A 20,283-nucleotide genomic window follows, 5' to 3' on the forward strand; every position below is an offset into this window, starting at 1 on the left:
CCACACTTTTTCATACAGATGCAGTCTGATATAAGAAATCAGTAGACAGTGAGTGGTGTCAAAAACAGCACCTGTTTAATAACTTCCAGAGAAGAATTTCAAAACTAGTTCTTTAGAGAGAGAAGTGGGTGATAAAAGAGAGGGGAAAGAGAATACAGATCATGGGAAGAGGGGGGATTTTTGTTAACTTTTGTTTCAGTGTAACGAGCTCCTAGTCTGAGGTAATAATGCTTAAAAAGTACCAGAGAAGACCTCGGACTCCAGTGCCCTTTCCAAAGGAATGGGGAAGCTTTAGTGCTCCTTTATTGTTTCTTCTCCAGGGAGTGTGAGTGGGACATAGTCATTAGGATATGTGTGAGAAATTTGCCTTTAACTTCTGTTCCTGGTGAACTTCACTGTGCAAAGAGAAAATCAGGCCACAACTTACTTTTTGACAAAATAAGGTATTGAGAGTTGGTAAATAAGACCTATGACATTTCATTTCTTGGAAACACTGATGTCTGCTCTTTTATTGTCAGTGATCTTTTTTTTTTTTTACAGCAAATAGCATTTAAAAACTTGGTACAAAGAAATCAGCAAAATGAACAGCAAAATCAAGGCCCTCCATCTTTGAACTCCACAATACAGCTGCCCTTCTTAATAGTCAACACTAGCAAAAGAACAATTATAGACTGCAGCATATCAAGTGACAAGTGAGTGTTTATGGAATCAATTTTTACAATTTTATTTTCTTTACAGACTGGAATTTTTCTTAAAACAAACAAGGGAAATTTTTCTAGCTTACTAAAAGTAATTATTATATTTTACATTTGCAACTGTCACTCCATGGGGTTGCTTGTTGTTTTGGTTTGGGTTTTTTAATATTTAATGCAACTGCAGGAGTAATAGGAATGAGTTTATCAACACTGCTTTACAAGTTAAGAAAGGTCAACTGTCACTTTGTGAAAGGCACTTCAGGCTGACATTTCAAAGAGCATCCACTGCACAGAAGAAATAACCAAATGAAACTGTATACCAGGACAGCATCACCTTTTCATGAAGCCATGGTACTGCTTCTGAATATTTACTCTTCATATACCAGAAAACTGTACACAGTCAGAAACAAAGGTGATCCATGTGACACAAAAGTAACATCCTGGAGGTGATGATAACAACTTTGAAAGTGTCTTTTAGCACCAAAAAAGGAGCACTTAGTTCTTTGAAGGAAATTACATAGAAATTTGAAAGACTGTCTTTGTATGCAAACTGCTATAGTTGCATTTATATTAATTTGAAAATATTCCAGCTACATAATTCTGGTGCTCTTCGTCCTGTGAAAATATGGCTGAAGTGTGAGGTGCTGTTACTTTAACAGGTAATCGGATCACAATAGTTTATCAGCTGAGAATAGCTGGCTTTGCTTTAATACTGTAGATTACAGATTTCACTCTTGGTGTGCAAATCCTGGACTGAACTGTGTCAGGCAGCAAAAATAGACAGGCTCTAGTAACCTAAGCACCAACATGCAAAACAGCAATACTATTAAAAGTTGAATTTTTGTAGAAAATTGGACTGAAGTCCAATACATTCTGTGACAAAACTTTTGGAATACTCCCATCAGCACTGCAATTCACCAAGCTGGGAATTTTAGGATCAATTTTGGTTTAGCATAATTATGCCCTTATTTTATAGTCACACTATATAGTTCTTTTGAACAGGGCTCTATATTGAGCTTTGAAGTTGTTAAGAAGTTGAACAATTCCATACTGAAACTTCAGAACTGTTGCTTTGAAGTTGTCAGAGGTTAAACTGGCATCTGGGATCTAGGGCAGTGTAGCACACATGTAACAGCCTCCAACTGTATGAAAATGCTGCTACTAAAAGTGAGCACACCAAAATTATTTAAGTTGTCAATACTTCAGTTTATATAACCTGCTTTGGTATTACTGTCATCTGGAGGTCATGGAGTGTACCACCCAAATTAAACAAGCTTTCCACTGTGGTTATTATTTGTGCAACTGATTAGTGGCAGCAGCAATATGTAGATAAACAGTGCCAGAATCTGCTCTGTTTTAAGCACTGTTACCTTGATCTGTTTAATAAGGCAGTTAGCAAAAGTGGGCACTCAGTTTGGAGAATTCACATCCTGTAGTTTATTGGAGAGTATTTGTGCTGCTTAACTCCATTACTGGTCAGCTTGAGTGCTTGCCCTGCACTTGGTTCCAGTCCCCACAGCCCACTCTTTAAAGGGCTTTCATTTTTCTTTCTTCTCCAACTAACATTTATATAAAGCATTGATGTGAGTAAGTCCCATGAAGAGCAAAGCTCACAGCATTAGCTACTCAAAATTGTGTTTACAGAGGATCTTCTAAAGGAAAGTAATTGTTTGGAAAAGTCGTACATATGAGGGTGATGTCGTATCATGAGGCACATAAGTTTGGGTCCTCTAAGCTTTTTCCTATGCAAGAACAGGCTTTATCCAGCCAAAACAGAATGAAATTTCTCCCAAATAAAAATGAGAGGTTATTGGGCAAGTTTTGTTTAGAGTTTGAGAAGGTAGATGGGTGCCAAGCAGCATACTGGGAATGGCACTTCTGAAGTTGGAGTAGGAAAAGCAAAGTCTTCAGATAAAAAGGAAGTAGTTATAAATTATATTGAAAAGATGAGGCACAAGAAGTCCCAAGGTACAGTGACACATTTACCCTCTTAATGTGGTTATGCTGGAAGGAATACAGGTGCAAAACCAAGAGATTTTACAAGGAATACAGGATGAATCGTAAAAGAAACGGTGCCTGGAACTGACAATTGCACCCAGCACAAAGCATTATAGCACCAAGTGAAAATTCTGTGCACAGACACAAGAGCTGTAACACTTCCCAGCTTACTGGCTCCAGGTATAGGAAAGCTAATATTAGGAAAAAAAGCCTGTCAAGAAAATGGGCATGTGACATGAGCTTGGAGAGCAAGTGGAAGACCCACCAGTGAGTTATCTTTCAGAGATTGTATCTCATGGATGGGATAAAGGTCTTGTCAGCAGCAAATGAAGGACTGGGAACCAGCCTTATGATGTGATGCCTGGAGCAGCACAGTCCAGGCTTTTAATAGCCTGTGATTGTAGCTTAAGGCCAGTCTAGATGCCCCTGCTTTCCTTAAAGCTGTCTTAAGTTTGTGAAACAATTACCACAATTTCCACTTTTATATGCAATCAAAAACATTTTCAGAGTCCTGCAGCAGAAGTGGTGTGTTTAGGACTGAACAGACTGCTTTGCTAGCTGCATCCAAAAAAGCAAAATTATACCAAGGTAAATAGGTCAGTTCACAGGAGGAGTGTTGCACAGTAGAACGGAAAGTGAAATGTAAAACAAAGCAAAAACAAAATAGTTATTTTGGTGACAGGGCTGCAGGTGACCCTATTGGCTTTAGTGCAAGTGAAGGTTCATGTTAATAAGGTCTTCCTCTTCCCCTTTGAAACTACTTAATGAGATTGAAAATTCTAGACTTTCTTCCTGCAGTGGTGAAATTACTTTAATTGAGAAAGTGCCATTTTAAACCCTGTAGGCAGGAGAGAGAAAGCATTTGGTGCAGTTCTCTTTCCCTAAGGACCCTTTACAGAAAATGAAGAATCTAGACACTTACCTCAGTGCATACCAAAAAAACAAAGAATAAGCAAGAAAAGCACAGCTGTGCTCTTTTCAAAATCATCTCACTTTTAATTTTTTACATGCAGATTTGAATACCTCTTTAATTTCGATAACACTTTCGAGATTCATGATGACAGTGAGGTGCTGAAGAGAATGGGAATGTCCTTTGGGCTCGAAGCAGGCAAGTGCTCAGCTGAGGACCTAAGAACTGCAAAATCACTGGTGCCAAAAGCTTTAGAAGGCTATATCACAGGTAAGTTAGATGGGACTTTTAAATGTTGTTCCGGATCAAATCCATAACCTTGGTTAACTGAAGCAAATTTAATTATATTAATCTAAGTTTTATGGGACCTAGTAGGGTTGGTATATGAACCAGTTGTTTTGCTGTTAATTCTGGAAGCTATATCACAGTTGTCCTGTAAATTTAATTCACACTGATTTATAACAACAAACTTCTAAGCGAGCTTCATTATGAAGAAAATATTTCTTAAATAACTAAATTGATACCAAGAACAGATTTTCATGCATTAGTATTAATTTTGAGTAACTGGATGTATGGAGGAGCAAACTGGAAGAAGGCAGCTCCTCCCAAGTTGAGGAAAAGGAGAGAAAAAGAGCATCTGGAACGGGTTTAGTGTAATCCCTCAGGTGCCAGCAGATGCCATCTGAGAACTGAGCTCTAAATAAATCAAGAGGCTCTGAAGGCTTTGGGACAGGAGTCCCATGCAGAGGCTTTTACCTCCCCTGTTAGAACTGGTCATGCTTAAACAGACTCAAACCTAGAACTCACTCAGTGTTGCATCACTGGACTAGAGCTGCTAAAATTTGTCATCACTTCCTTTAGTTATTGTCAGAGTGTGTTCTTGTTGCTCTACCCACAGCTTGAACTTAGCCCAGCATTTTCTCAGGTTTCTGGAGGGACTTTATCTGTAAAGGAAGTGTTACCCAATGAATTCCTGTGTACAGACCTTGGTTTGTGAGCAAAGGGAACAAAGCTATTGCCCTGACTTCTCTGGTCTTATTTAAACTGCAGTAGTATAAAACTGTGTCTTTCACAGGAAGGTTGGAAACCTCAAACATTTCACTTAATTTTTTTAAAACTTTCCTAAAATTTATTTCCTTCAGTTGGCAATATTTAATCTTCATGTCAAGATCTTTAAAATGCAAGCTTTATACTAAAAAGAAAAGGCCATTTTGTTTGCCAAGAGAAATATAGTTAAGTGGTCAGGAAGTTGAACACATGTTTTTGTATTCTTGATTTAACTGTGTGAAAGAATTAAGAATGAAACAATTCCTTAAAATTTGTGATGTCAGAACACTGGTGGATATAACTTAAATTCACTTACATTCAGTAAAATTAGTACACTTTAAATAGCTTAACATTTCAAACTACTTCAAACATGCTTACGTTTATCAACACTTGTTTGTGTTTTCCTGGTCCTCTTGTCCTGTGCATTTTAAAACTAAGATTTCATATTTTAATTTTGATCAATTTTGAAAATACACTCCAAGTCTTTATAAGACACCACTGGTACCAAAAAGAGAAGTTGAAAGAAATCTTGATTTGTTCCTTGCAGATTCTTTCAACTAAAAATTATTTACCATCAGCAACGTAAGAGAGGGGAAAGGAGTAGAACCCACATCTTTTTAATAGTGTTGCAATGCTTAAGTTACTTAATTGCTCCCACGTGTCCAGGATCAAACTAAAATTTCTTTTTAATTTTAAGCCTGTGTTAATTTACCTTCAGAGAACAGAATGGTTTTTTACATTTGCACAAACCCCTGTGTCATTACACTATTTACTGAGTATTTCCCTGGTAGCAGACCAGCAGCCAGGAACCCATAGAGCCTTTAATTCACAGGAAATGCATTGGTTTTATTTTTCACTCAAATTGCATTGAGGCAATGGGTCACATCCAGATGTGGGTTACATTCAGCTGTTTCAGCCTCTGAAAAAATGAACCCAGAGGTGCTGCTACCAGCACATGGACATTTATTTTAAAGGCTTCTTCTGTCTGTTGTTTGCCACTTAATTACACAACACTAATCTACAGCTAAGATATGAATTGCACAGTAGTGGTTTCTAATGGCAGTAAGTGACAAATAAGGGAAACAGACTGAAATGTTTTGCACAGTACCTGAAAATCCAGCATTTGCTTGCTTATTTATTTTTGGTTAAGTGTAACTTTCCATTTTAACCTTGGGAGTCTTTAAACATTGTTTCTTACACTGCAGGAGTAGTGAAATAAAAGGGCCCACACTGGTTTCTAGAATCCATGGTTACTTCTACAGCTGTCATGATGGCCCTTTTAACTAGATTGGCTTCAGTTACTACTACACAGGAAAAACAAATCAAGGTCTCCTATTTATTCCCCAAGTAAATTTATTGTGATCAAGATTTATTACAATCACAGTAGTCACTCCATGAACTCAGCTGCTGTAGAAGCCAGTCCTGTTCTAATATGTCTAAGTAGGTAAGTAATTTCCTGTGCAATGTTAGTTTGACCTTTGCCTGGTCATTTTTTCAGATAATTCCTGACTTCCAAACACTAACAATAGTTTGTACTGTGATGCTTGCCAGTAGAACTTAAAGAGCAGTTGGAAGAATCCAAGTCTAAACCAGTTAGATTAAAGAAACTTAAAATAGACAAAAAACCTTGGACCATCTCAGCTTTGAAAAGAAATAACTTTCTATTTGCATTAAACAGCCAAATAAATTGCTTGGAATTGCTGAACTGATAATGTGTGCATCAAAACCTTATTAGTGTATTTTCTTTTCAGGAGGATCATGTATTTTAGCCATTCTTCAAGTGCCCAAATTTTAAAAGTAGTGTCTTCTAGGTTTGCTATCAGTTTCATGATGTCTTAGCAAAAAAAGTGTTGCACTTTTGTAATATGCATTTTAAGTACTACATTGGTGTGATCCCCAGGTATGACTGCCATTGAAATCACCCAAAGCTAAGGCATATTAACATCACAGAGTAATATATTCTGTATATCTTAAATTTGTTTGTTACATGCTTTTCTGTTGCTTGACTGTCCTAACTGACAGTGTCTAAAACAGGATACTTGCACCAGCTTAAGATGCATTCCAGGGTCCCAGTCCTAGTTACACATTCCTGCCCATTTCATTCTGAGCCAGGTACTTTCCTGTGTGCTCTTCCTGAGCTGGTTCTGGGTACTAAACTACAGGCTTTTTGTCTGGCAGAGGAGTTTCTGACAATTAAACCAGTAGAACTCTCCAGCCAAGGGCTCAAACCAGAACAGCTAAGTGTGAAGGAGGGAGTGAGGTTGCTGCATGAGCAGAAATACACCACTGAGACAAGCATGAACTCGTAGAACCATATCCAGAGTAACATCCTGTGCCTTTTGAGCCATGCACATACTACTACAGGCAGTTAATGCAAAACCAAGTCCTGCCTTTGTTAGTTGAGTCCTGACTCCTAGAAATGAGACTACAGATTAAAAAAAGCAAGCAATAAAAGTTCTGAGGCACTAACAGTTGGAGTAACAGCATCCCACTTTGTGGATCCCACTAAGGCAGTGGGCAGAGAAAGTGGTGCAGTTTAGGACCTCTAGATTACAACACTTCTTTTTTCTTCCCTGCATGAAGAAGTGCTCTGCTACTTACCTGTATAATAAGCCTTGACTGGAAGATGGGCTGGAGTTGGAACTACAGAGCCAAGAGTACCCCCCTGACTGAAGGAGTCTGTTGAGCCATCAACAACAATCCTATGCAGCACTTGTACAGTAACTACTAAAGCTGCTCAGAGTGTTGCTTTAGAGCCTTCTCATGGAAAGTACAAATTTCTACCAAGGGTATCTGCTGCAAGATATGCCTAGTTCATAATAAGAATGCCACTCTTAGACTGGACTTCAGGAAGGTTTTTCCAAGCTGCTTTCCCTGGTTCCTAAGTGGAGCTATTAGTAATTGAGCTACTCTGCTAGAAGAAATAAGTCTTTCATTGTAGGCAGATTTCTATTTTGACAGACTTTTCTATACTGGAAATGGCTTCAACTCCCTGTCTTTCACAAACTTCCTTTTTTCCCTGGCTCCCCAGAGCCCACTGAAAAATAGAATTTAGAAATGTAAGGCAATGAAAATACAAGGCAGGGATATGCATCTATGAACCACCTTTCTGCCTTGTGCAAAACCCACACTTTCTTTTACCTTGCTCTTATCCAAAAATGTTAATAAACCACAAGATTACCAGCAGTGTCTTGTTATTCTTCTGGAATATTAAGCATGTACACACAGGTACACTCCTTCATAATACCAGGAAACAACACTGTGATACATCTCTGTTAATCTAAATACAATGCAGTCATTCCAAATGGCTTAGCCTCCTCCTGCAAAGATAGGAGGAAGCTGTCAGAACATGTTCTCTGTAACATCAAACCTACATTTAGGGCAATCTTAGTGAAAGCCATCCAGCTGTGTCCTCATTTAACTATCCTCATCTATTCTGTCCTCCATAGATCACCCTAAAACTGCCACTTATTAATGTTTGCTGTCACGTTCCAAGGGCTGCTGGCAGGGACACCACTCTTGCTAGCCTTGCTTTGTGACATGTCATTAATACCCAGCTGCTAACAGGTTTCCACAGCACAAGGTAGCCTGTGGATCCATCCCAGTACATGGTGAGCCAGTTTTACAGGGCTGTGTCTGCCTGTCCTAGGCAGCACACTGCCAAATCCCAAGGAACCAAAGCCTAACAAGAATGTAGAAGGACAAATGAGAACGTGTATGTAACAAACACATTTAATTATTCCTCTTACCTGCTCTTAGAGAACAATTCCAGATAAATATGAGCAGTACAATCCCACTGTGCTGTAAAGAACAGACGTTTCGTTAGGAATAGAATTAATAGTAAGGACTCTGACTCCTGGTTAATGCATCCAGCTGGAACCACATGCAAGCACCATGGAAAAGAACTAGACAGTCTTGGTAACTGTTTTGATGTTAACTTTGTGTTTAGGTGGAATTCAGGCAGGTCAATAGAAATACCTTATCTAAGAAACAAATTAAAAACAACCTCCCCCCCAAAAAAATCCCACAAGTGTAATTGGGTCAATGGACTTGTTTTGCTGATTCTCTTGGCAGAAATGTGCGTAATTGGAAACAACTGACAGGCATTACTTGTTAGGGAATTTGAAAACAAGTGCTATGAGGGTTGTAAGTTACCTGTTCAGGGCCCTCAGGGGGCTTTTAACAAATTACCTGAAGAAATTCAGCATTATTGCAAGACCATTTTAATGGTCTTAACCCTAACACTTCCTATCCCCAGAGAGGAGAGAGCCTTACATGTCACACATACAGTGTACAACAGGCTTTCTCTTCCCTACTTTTGGCACAAGACCTTTGCCATGGTCTGTGCTTTCCACAGCCAGCTCTGTCTGTGGCAGATGGATTAGGATTAGGTAACATTTCTGCACCACAGCCAGCCAGGAGGGCACCAGGATGAAACTGCCTTTGGCCCCAGAACACACACAGCCAACACAGAGCCCACCTGGGCGACTGCAGCACCTCAGCCCAATAAATACAGTTGCAGTTGAACTTCACCAAGCAGAGCAGGAGCTGCTGGGGCATTTCATAGGGTTGGTCTGTAGCAGAAAGTCCCCATGAAGGACTCCAGAACTCCTGTTTCAGTACCTGTGACTCCATATGGCTGCCAGCCAGGTGAATCCTCTTCAGACAGGGGGAAAAGCTTCAGAGAAATAGGCATAACTGTGAGGGGGGAACAATGCAAGGCTTGAGTTCATCCACAAACACAGGGGTTAAGTTCATCTTGATTAACTAGGACACATCTACAGCATAAAACCAACTTGAGCTACTGGTACCTTCTAAACTAAACTATGGAATCCTAACTGCAAAGTTTAAGATTGTAAAAGGAAGAAAAAAATTTAAATAGCTATCATAAATACAGTTATGCTTTCTTGTAGATATGTCTGCAGGATTTTCATGGATAAACCAAGGGTTACTTTCAAGTTCAGCACAAGTAGCTTCACACTTAGAGGCAGCTGGAGGCACTTGCAATGCTAAATCAAGGTAAATGAAATCATTTTTTATTCAAGGGTAGTTATATATCCTTGTGGTACTTTCAGTAACCTCCTGTTTCATACCACTTTCATGAATGAATTGAGATGTTTTCTTATTATGGTTGATTTTGATTGTGAAAAAGTCTCTAATTCTGTCTTCCTTGATAATTATATTTGAAAGGTCAAATCAACATGCTTTGAATTTTGAACATACCAGCTATGTTTCTTAAGAATAGAATCACTTTGAGCCCTTTTTCTTGATTAACCTTAAATTCCTGCCTGGGCATGGCCTACAGATAGGTAATTACATGTGGATTTAAGGCTGGTAATATTTCTGCAGAATGCAAAAGAATGTTTGGTGTCTAAATGCACTACTGCTTAAGCTCTCACGAAACAAGTTTAGTCCACAAAGTCTATTAATAATTTAAAATTAAAAACAAACAACCAAATAAAAAAAAAACCCACTACCAGTAAAAACCCAATCCAAAATACATCTCAACAGCCATACTTTGCTTGGAGGTTACCTGTACCATAAACAATGGAAATAAGGATTATTCTGGAACAGGTTCTTCATTACAGCATTAATAGCTTCATTTCACATTGCATTTCGTGCATTGACTAAACTGATGGGTTTCTTCTTCTTTAATATTTCTTCAGCTTGAGCAATTCTCCTAGTTGTTTATGGGAAAAAAAAAGTGACTCAATAATCTTTTCTATGCAACTTTGCAATGGTTTATCAGTTTTCACTGTATCACTTCTGGATTTTTCCTTGTTGGCAGCATTTCTTTGACTAAAGGAAAAGCTGAGGCCAAAAAAGAAGGCTTAAAACTTTATGAGAAACCCTCTAAACTTGACCATTTCTGTTTTGATAGTGAGAATGCAGGGCTGTGTCTGGATGCTGAAGTGGCCTTAGCAACTGGGCAGCTCATTGCCCTGAGCAGTCAGCAGTCCAGCAGCGCAGCGTCCCGGGGGGAAACGCCCTGCTCCTTCAACGATGAAGATGAAGAGGATGAAGATGAGGATTCTTCCTCCCCAGAATGAGGAGAGTAGAAAATGGAATATACAAAATGCTGCTCAGATATTCTTAATGGGAGTTCCTGTTTGGATTTTACTGGTTTTTTGCCTTGTTTTGCACTGTGTTCAGTGAAGCAAAATGGACACTTCAAAATCAACTTATTCATAACTGAAAAACTTTTTGTAACTGAACACAGAGTGACATGTAGAGACAGAGCAAAATGGGTTTTATCAGCTAAAACCGAGGAAAAGAACAAAGTTCTCAGAGATTTGGCAAAGCAAACCCCAAGTTTACCTTTTCCATTTTGGGACTTAAGTCTCTGTCTTCCCCTTGTCTTTACCAGATGGAGAAGAAAACGGAGTCAGTCAGCAAATGCCAATTCTTGCATTGTCTTTTGGCTGTGCTGCCTTTAGAAAAAGGGGGAGGAAGAGCACATGCAAATGCGTTAAAAAAGCTATTTAAAACTATCTTATATGAAAATGGTTATAGGGAAAAGGGGCTACTAAAATGTTTGCTTTTTTTCTGTTCAACTTGCTGTATAGAAGATTCTTAAAGTACTACAAATTGCAAGTGATCTTGAAATAGTTTAAATCCATTTTAGATACTCTAAAAGTAACAGTATAAAAGGTTCGTATGTTCATTTATACTGCAGACCTAATTTATTATAAATAAGTGAATATTCTTAGCCATTATTAAAACAGTCAGGAAAAATCCAGTATTCTCTGCACCAGCTTTTTTAAGGAAAACAAGTAAAAAAAAATTGTATTTCTAGATTACAATGTATCCAGTGTAGCTTCTTCTTTACTGTTCTAACTTTATATAATCCCTTTGATGTTAGAGCATGTGTTGGATTTTTTTCAAAAAAGCCTCCCACCATGTTAAGGCTCTCAGGCAGCGTGTTTTCAAGGCAGTGCTTTCAAAGTCACATAACTTTTTTTAAAGTCATAGGCTGAGGTTCTTAGGAAAAAAATAAAATTTCAACAATATGTCAATTCATGTTTTGCATTCCAGTCAGCTTGGATTATGTATGACAGAAGAACTGTCTTATCATTAACTTCTGTTGCACTCACCTTGATGCGCCTTTGAAAATTGTATCAAACCACTTCAAATAATCTGTGGCTCAAGTTACACAACACAAATCCCATCTGAACTGTTGAATAAGACTTGCAGCAGGAGGCTGTGTGTTCCATAGCTAACATCACATCCAATCATAAAGGCCTTTTTTTAAAAAAAAACCCACTTCAATATCAGTGCACAATACACTGCAGATGTACTCTTCTCGTGGTGTTCTAACATCCAGGCTTTTAACTAGTCTAGAAGTTAACTATTTTTAATTAGGTAAATGCAGTTTAAAATAGTGTTACTTCTTTCCAGTTTTTATACTGTATGTAATAGCTGTCTCAGCAATGTTACTATGTTGGGAGAGGAGGCAGCTCATCCCTCTGTTCCTGCCTGAGCACTGACAGGCAGAACTGCGAGGAGCAGACAAGCACACCTGCATGTTTACATTAAAGACTAAAGCATCCAGAAACTTTTCACGGATAGTTCAAACTCCTGCACTTGAGGTACAGTTAGGGCAGCACCAGTATGTAAGTACAGCTCTTGGCTGAGCAAGTAGAGCTCTCTAGCTTACACAGCTCAGTTACAAATGCACAAATTAAAAGAATTCCTGTATGCCTACCATGTTATTCATCCTCTGGGCAAGACTGTTAAGACTATCCTGTGCTCATGGCTCACAGGCAAGAGCAGACTGAGGGCTTTACACCACCTCACTTTGACCAAATCTGTAGCACTACCTCTGTACCAAGGAAAGCTTTACAAATAAAAAGTAATATTCTTGCTGAGAGAGTCAATGCACCTGAGCTAAGCAGCTCACTTTGGAAACAGGGGGAGAACAGGTACTCCAGGCATGTTATTATGGAATTTGCAGCTTCATGATTTAAACAGATAATCACTTTTATTCTTATAAACCCACTGCTTTTTCAAAAACTGCACTGTCAGTCAGCTGTCATTGGAGAGGGCAGATTAAAGATACCTTTGTGCAGGATCCTAAGGAACTCTTAAAGAGAAACATCTTCTAAATAATTATCCCTCAGCAATACATTAGGGGCACATTTAACTTTACACTTTATTCACACTTCCTACTCAAGATCTGTATAAAAACTAAAACCAACAAAACACTAAACAGGTCCTAAAGAGCAGCACTTTGAACTATAAGAACCTGGGAAAAAAAGGCTTCCTGCCCAGAAATGGAATGTATTTTATTAGCAGTCAGTGTGCTTTCTGCTTTACGGGAGGAAGATCTTAAATGATACCTTTCTTCCATTGATGTCTGTGCCCTTCAAAGCAGCAGACTGCACAGCTGCTTGCTTTCTGGCAAACCTCAAGCTATCAAAGATAAAATATAAAAATTCTAGGAGCACATAACATTCATTTAGACAGTTGAACCAAATCTTTAAAAGTTATTTTTCCTGGACTAGTTGAATACAAAGGACAAAACAAGTTACAACATTTAGAAGAGACTTCAAAAGTAAATTCTTTCCTTGGGCTTCCTTGTGCCAAGTTCCAGTAGAGGATGAAGTTCAACTTCACTGTGGTCTTGTGGCTACACTGAAGTCTGGGAACTAGGAGAATTTTGGGCCTTATCCAGCCATAGTCACTCATGTATGATCTCAGACAAGCCTTTCAGTCATTCCTGTTGATCTTAGCTGACATATTTTAAAAAGAAACAAAACACACACACAAACCCCACAAACCAACATAGGTAAATGCAAGACCTCACAAAATGCAGGTATTGTATCTGATTTGAGCACTGAGCACTTGTGAGTAACAAGGGGGGTGAGAATATTAACTCACCACACAGCTCCCATGCAGCTCGTGGCAGTGGTTGTGCTCAGCTGCTTCAACACACAGGCCCTTCCTCCCCTGAGAGCCAGCAGCACTTCCCAGAATAAAATGGTCATGAGCAAGACTGGTTTTCCCATTTTCTGTTCAGTTACCATCATCCTCTCCCGTCTCATGCCATACCCCTGGCACTCATCGATAGGAAACAAGCAGCAACTGGTACTAGATGATATCTCTGATAAGAAAAGGTTAACATTTCAATTGTCATGCAGCTCCTGTTTAACATAAATTTCAGCTTTATTCCTGGACTTACTCTGTGGTGCTTGAGAAATCTAAATTTGACTTAGAAAAACTTGTCGCTCCACTAACTAGAGGAAAAAATATGAGTAGGAGACAGCATTTTTCTGTTATGTGGAAATCTGACATAATGTTTGTGGATTTTGGTTCTTAAAATTGTATTAAAGTCCTTCTCATTTTAACACTGGAATTATTGGCAACAATCCACCTCATCTCAGAAAGTGTGTGTATCTAAGCAAATGATACCAGTTAACTGAAGGTATAACTTAAATGACTAATGTCATTAAAACCAGCACAATCCACACTGGAAATGTTTCCATTTTGTTTAAGGGGTTTTAGTTTTTTAAACTACAGCTTGTAAATACCCCTAATCCTTTTGAGCAGCTGGAAATTGCTCAGTACAAAGAATTCCCACAGAAGGACTTTTGCTGATCAACGTCAGCCTGGAGTAACATTATGTAAAAAGCCCTAAGACCTTCAAGTTCATAAATGAAATGCTGCTTGAATTTAGAATTCCACAGTTAAGGTTTTAAATCTCAAATTCTCTTTTTTCTGACCACATCCACCATTTTAATTCAAGAGCATGGATAAAACTTAACTACATTTGAACTCTGGGCAATAATCCTTTTTATAATTAACTGGCCCTTTTCAGCTGAAAATAATCCAGGCAGCTGATTGAGAAGAGTGAGCTAAAGATGTTTGGGGTTTGGTTTCATTTAAAACAAAGCCAGTAACCACAGGGTATGCTACAAAGAAGACAGACCAAAACAAGTTATTTTCTGCCTGATGCACCTCATTTTCATTACAAGAATCTCTCAGGGACATCAGTGTATATTAAATAGCCAGATGTAATGAAGCTGGGGAAAGACTACATGAGCTTTTTTAATTTGTGATTTACAAAATTCTAGTGTTAGCCATACTTTGAGGTGACATCCTTCTGCTTCAGCCTCCTTGGCTGAAGGTGCTTCAGCAGTACCTCTGGCAGCATTACTGGGGAACAGGGGAAGGTTAAGGACCTGTTTATGGAGGTTTTGTTCTTTAGAATATGCTCCTTCTTGAATCCTGACCTATGTCTACAAGCAATACACCAATGAATCATTTGGAATTTGTGGCCATCACACACCTACACGAGCATGTGAACAGCTCTAAATAGTTAATTTTCTGCTGGCAGGTGCTCACATAACCCAGTCCTGATACCATAAAACTTCCTGAAGCTCTCATTCCTTAGACTTAACAAATCAGATTATCTTTTTCCTATTTAGCTGTTAGAATTTAGTCTGGTGAGTGTTTTTAAGAGGCTGTGAGCAACTCTGCTCCCCTGGATCCAGGTATATTGCCAAGAAAATACCCACAACTAATGTTAGTCCCAGTTGTTCATTCTATCTGCTAAGGATTACCATCCTTTCAAGTCACTGTAGAGCTGCATCTAGAAGAACCTGCCAGCTCCTCCAACCTGATTGCCTGATTGGCATCCCTGGATCGCTCACCCAGCTGGCACTGCCAGTGAGGGGAGGGAATGCTCATTAAAACAGCCCAACAGTAACAACTGCAGGGGCTGTTGATCGCAGCTGTTCAGAGACTCCACGCTCACTTCACACCTTTCATACTCCCACCTTGTCTGGCTACCCCAGAGAGCAGCCAAAACCAAAATGTTTTCTTTCTGCTTCCATATTTTTGACAGTACCCAAGAATCCAACATTTAGGACATCCACATAAGCTGCAGGACCACCAAAAACCCTTGCTCTGATTTGGGCAGAAGTAACATCCGAGATCTAACCATCCGAATCCCAGGAAAAAGCCTCCTGCTTTGGAACAATATGGAACAGATAAATACATCTTCATTTATCTGAGAAGAAAAGCAGACTAACCTGGTTCAGGGCCATAATTCCTAGCAGATACTGGAACCTCCCAGTAGCCCAAACTTGCACCTCTTCTTAGTATTCTGTATTGGCTAGAATTAGTGGAAATTACTTAAACTTTCTGACTTCTCTAAATGCCATTCTTAAGTACTCAACACTCTCCAGGCACAGACACTTCAGATATATGGACACCATGGGATAGTAGGATACAGCTATGTAAAATTTACATCCAGTTGGAGATGCAAATCAAACTCATCTATGCAGAAACTTTTTCTGAGACAAAATGAGTCTTTAACAGTGAGTTAGTTTAGCCTCTTCTCATTATCCAGGCTGAGTGAAACAGAGACATCCATCCCCAGCACTGCCTGGCTCTTGTGCTGTCCATGAAGCAGCAATGGCTCCCCTGTACGAGGCAGGCAGCCAGAGGGAAAAACACCATATCCACAGCCCTTCCTGATGACATTTTCAGGTCACAGCCACAAAAGTTAAAACATTGATCAGAAAATAGGAAGTCCACAAAATCACTCTCCAGGCTTTTTAGTGGGTTTGTTAAATTGCTAATGTAGCTTTAACAATTAGTAGAGTTGGTTGTGCTAATGCAGGGATTAAGTGGATCTCCCAGAATTTCCCCGGGAAAACACCAGCTGAATCACAACCCAGCATACAAGTTTCTGGCACGTTCCCTTGTCTTAAAGGCCAGGCTGTATATATGAGAAATACTTCAGAGAAGTATATGCAAATGTTATGACACTGTATCTCACAAGCACCTACTGTGAAAAAGTTAATCCTACTTTGAGCAAACCTGTAAGAAGTCGGGTATGAGTTTGTCCTTGTTCCTCAGGCCCTGACTGCAAACAATGCCGCGGGACCAAGGCAGCAGCCTCTGTGTTTGCATATCCTACACGGCATCAGGAGTAAGCAGCAAGTAGAGGCAGAGCTTTGCACCAGTCTGTCTGTTGGCACTGGGGGTGCTCTGGCAGTCGCTGAGTGCCCTGGCAGTGAGGGAATGCTCCTGTGCCTCAGCCCCTGTTGCGGAGCTGCTGCAACACGCCAAAGGCAGGGCCGTCCCTCCGCCCCCCCACAGGAGCACTTTTGAATATCCACTGTATTCTACATGGAAGTGAGTTGTAGAGATGCTTCCTTTTTATGTTTAAATGGAGAAACCACTTGAAAGTCCATTAAATTTTTAATTAAATAAAACTTAATTTATTTTTTTTTTTAAGAATGAGGCCAGTCATGGACAAAGCTGTTTTATGACCTCCTTCAACACTGAACTCAAAGTAGGGTTTGTAAACGTGGTGGGTGGGAAGAGACAAATCCAATATAAGGATGCTAACTATTTGAGATTTGAAATTCTAATAATTTTTTAATCTACTCATCTTGCTCTCCCCTTCTCCCAACACAAAGCATCACATGAACCCTTCGGTGGAAATTTTTCTTCCTTTTCTTGTATTAAACTCCTGTGACTTCAGGAAAGTCCAAGTTGCCCATTCATTTTAATTTTTCAATTCTCCATAGATTTCTTTCTTTGCAAATACCTATAAATTATAAGCTAAAGTTTTATTTTTGCAGAAAGTCTGCTATTAAGCTATGCTGATTTTTTTTTGTCCTGATCAAATAGTGTTAATTTCTACTACCACATTGTACATGGCTAGGAGTAGTGTAAAAAAAAATGTGGTAGTATTTTATGTGCTTTAAACACTGATAAAGATATAAAGAGAAATGCATATACAAAGTTTTACTTTCCTAATAGGAACACTGGCATTAGCAAATAGTATATTTGAACCAATAGGAAATATTACTTTGTAGTAGAAAACACATTGTAAATAAAAACTTGTTATTTTTTTAATGGAAATTTTATAGAAGCTTTTTCTGTATACTCAATTGATCCCATGTTTACTGAAAATGCTGCAAGTGGGAATTGTACATTGCAAAATGGGGGTGGGGAGCAGACAGTCTGACTGAGGTGAAAGTTGTGTGTGCTTTGGAGAAAAACATCCAGTTGTCTGTGAACAGAAATGTAAAGCTTAACTGTAGAAGAACTGAATAAAAGACTTTCAAGGCAACAGGATTGGGCTTGTTTTTGAGAAAAACACTGCAGAAAAAGGTTGCACAAGGTTAATGCTGACAGTATGTACCTTATAAAAAAAAAAACACCACCCTGTTTCACATAGGAAATATTGCATGCTTTGGTTTTGAAATAAATATCAAAATCTAGCCATTGCATCCTCAGTAGGTTCATTATCCAGGGAGAGATGCCAGAGTTTGGAAATTGTTCCATTTTGATAACTCACAAAATTCTTAGGGATATTATTGTCCCTCTCTATTCAAGATAAGCACCCAGTCTAAGAGTATTCCAAGTACCTCAGAAACAGCTCAGCAGTTTCCATGTCCAGCTGAAGGCACATTTCACACAGGCTTTGCTCCTCCTATGGAAGTGTTTCCTCAGCACGCTGTACTCCAGTCCTCTGGGTGCTCCCCATGTCTCAGGCCAAATCCTGTGAACACCCTTCAAACACCTATAGACTGAACTTATATCCTGCTAAACCCTTTCCTCATATTTTGGTAGCAAGAATCCAAATCAGACTAACTTAAGTAGCATTAAATACAGTTCCTCTTCATCCTCTGTGCTGGTTTTCCAACTCTGCCAAACATGAAAACACCGAGTAATGTCACAGTGCTTGTTTTTCCCCATGTGCACAGAAGACCCACGACTCACTATTCTTAAACTCAAACCAGCTGAAAGTAAAGGTTAAAGACAATAGCAGAAGACTGCAAAACCATGAGTTCATTCTTCTGTAATAAACAGAAACTATCACAGGCCCCTTTCACTGAAATGCATTGGTATATTTGGGAAGGCATTTTCATTAACAGATTTGGCAAATAAAAACTCCTGCAATGTCTTTTTCATAGGAAAGAAACTGAAGAGATGAGAGGATACAATCTTTATCTCAGCAATTGAGATATTAATGACTTATTTATGCTTATTAAAAAAAAAATTTTAAGAATCTGTACCTTCTTTTGTGTCAGCACTGCATAAGTTGCTACCAGAATGATTCTGAAACATTAAACTGATGGTGAAGCTGCTTGGAATATTCTCCTCTAAAAAAACTAAAAGGAGAGGTTTTTGTGGTAAGCTACATTATTTCTTTGTGCTTTGTTTTCACCTGGGGATCTCCTCCCCAAGAACCCAACACAGCAACTGAGAGAATATTGAGAGCATAAAAGCTCTTTTCATCTTTCTTCTTCTAAGGAAGAAGTACTCGGCATGGATCCCTAAGAATGGAGGAGTCTGCAAATAACACTCTCTGAAATTACAAATGCTTTTGGTTAGAATTTGTTTGACTGTCCAACCAGACAGCATCATACACACTGGTTTGTGCTTTTCTTCACATCAATAAATCTGTGTTTCCTAAGTGATGGCAACTGCTGCAGCATCAAGTGCTATTCTGTGCTACAACAAGTATTTTTCCTGGTTAAAAATAACACTCTTTAAAATTGTATCTTGCTGAATTCCACACATTCTGTTATAAAGCAAAAATATCTCAAAATATTCAGGGAAACCAGACCCCCCCCCCAAATTGTGTAGGTTTATTATTCATTAAACTTTGTCTCAACCCCAAGTGTAGGATAGGAGATCGATGTGAACAATACTTCACTGTCACAGTGCCCTGTCACGAGTGCTGTCCCTGGCTCCCTGTGATCCGTGTAGGTTGCTCCTGAACGCAGCTCAGCTCCAGCACCGTCCTTCGCCTGCCTGGGAGGGACCTGGCTCTGCTCTGGGGGGTCCTGCCTAACACCAAACCCTGTTCTGCTGCTCTGACTGTAAAGCACTGAAAAGGCTGAAAAACCTCGTGTCCGTGGGACTGTCCCCATGCTGAAACCACTGTTCAGGGGTAACAAAACAGAAGAAACTTTCCTATACATTTCACAGAACCCCTCCTCTGTCACAATGGCTAGAACAAGTCTGTCAGACTAAAAAACCTGCACGTTGCTGAAGGGTTTGCATTGCTGCCTGCTGGGTCCTACAGCTGCCCCCGGATAACCCACTGCAGGCTTGGTTTTGTAACCTTTCAAGAATCCCTCAGCAGCCACTGAGAGAACTCACAGACCCATTAAAAAACTGAAAACCATTGTCCCAGGCAGAGCCGAGCAGGAAGTGATATAAAAGCCTGCAACAATGAGATGACAACAAAAGGAAGAAGTAGGCAAACAGAAGGGTGTGTGTTCTTCAGCGTAAGGCAGCAAACAGAGCTACAAAATGACAAAATTATCTAAGCACCATTTTGCAAGACATGAAACCACACAACCAATATCCTCCTTTGGTTCAAATGACCATTGCTAACCCAAGTTTTCATCATTTTGACATTAAAGTTCACATTATGCAGCAATGACAACATACAAATATTAGATTTAACTAATCTATCACCATTATCTGAGCAATAGTTTTCAAATATTAAATAACAGAAATTCCATTTAACACCATATTATGTTAAAGCAGCATATTGCATTTTTACATGCTGCTGGCACAAGTAAGATAGTTATTTTTAATAAATAAGCACCACAAGGACATAAATGTCTTGGCACATCCAGCAGTTAAAAACCATTT

At 39.2% G+C, this 20,283-nt stretch overlaps 1 protein-coding gene and 1 long non-coding RNA gene across 8 annotated transcripts in view; one reads left to right on the forward strand and one right to left on the reverse strand.

The window, feature by feature from the left end:
- Positions 1 to 11,589, forward strand: part of TFDP2 (transcription factor Dp-2) — a 35,130-nt gene extending 23,541 nt beyond the window's left edge. For 4 of the 5 annotated variants that reach the window (XM_018074988.3, XM_018074990.3, XM_018074991.3 and 1 more), the window contains 4 exons: positions 541 to 692; positions 3,707 to 3,873; positions 9,564 to 9,669; positions 10,532 to 11,589. In XM_018074988.3, the coding sequence (XP_017930477.3) occupies positions 541 to 692; positions 3,707 to 3,873; positions 9,564 to 9,669; positions 10,532 to 10,700 (594 nt within the window). In that variant the 3' untranslated portion in view covers positions 10,701 to 11,589. Of the gene's footprint in view, positions 1 to 540; positions 693 to 3,706; positions 3,874 to 6,148; positions 6,169 to 9,563; positions 9,670 to 10,531 lie in introns of those variants that run through there. The other variant, XM_018074992.3, reaches the window with a different exon arrangement.
- Positions 49 to 18,784, reverse strand: LOC108640114. 3 transcript variants are annotated; one of them, XR_003915886.1, is made up of 8 exons: positions 18,690 to 18,784; positions 15,684 to 15,766; positions 11,745 to 11,892; positions 10,969 to 11,077; positions 10,184 to 10,330; positions 9,274 to 9,348; positions 8,400 to 8,451; positions 49 to 395 (listed from the first exon to the last, which is right to left on the reverse strand). It is a non-coding gene; the product is annotated as an uncharacterized LOC108640114 (long non-coding RNA). The 3 variants fall into 3 exon arrangements; XR_001920943.2 differs by lacking the exon at positions 18,690 to 18,784 and adding an exon at positions 18,039 to 18,302; XR_001920944.2 differs by lacking the exons at positions 10,969 to 11,077; positions 18,690 to 18,784 and adding an exon at positions 18,039 to 18,302.
- Positions 18,785 to 20,283: the final 1,499 nt, after the last annotated feature.

This window comes from Manacus vitellinus, unplaced genomic scaffold (assembly GCF_001715985.3).
Source record: "Manacus vitellinus isolate BGI_N305 unplaced genomic scaffold, ASM171598v3 scaffold_29_pilon, whole genome shotgun sequence".
In the NCBI taxonomy this organism is placed as follows: domain Eukaryota; kingdom Metazoa; phylum Chordata; class Aves; order Passeriformes; family Pipridae; genus Manacus; species Manacus vitellinus.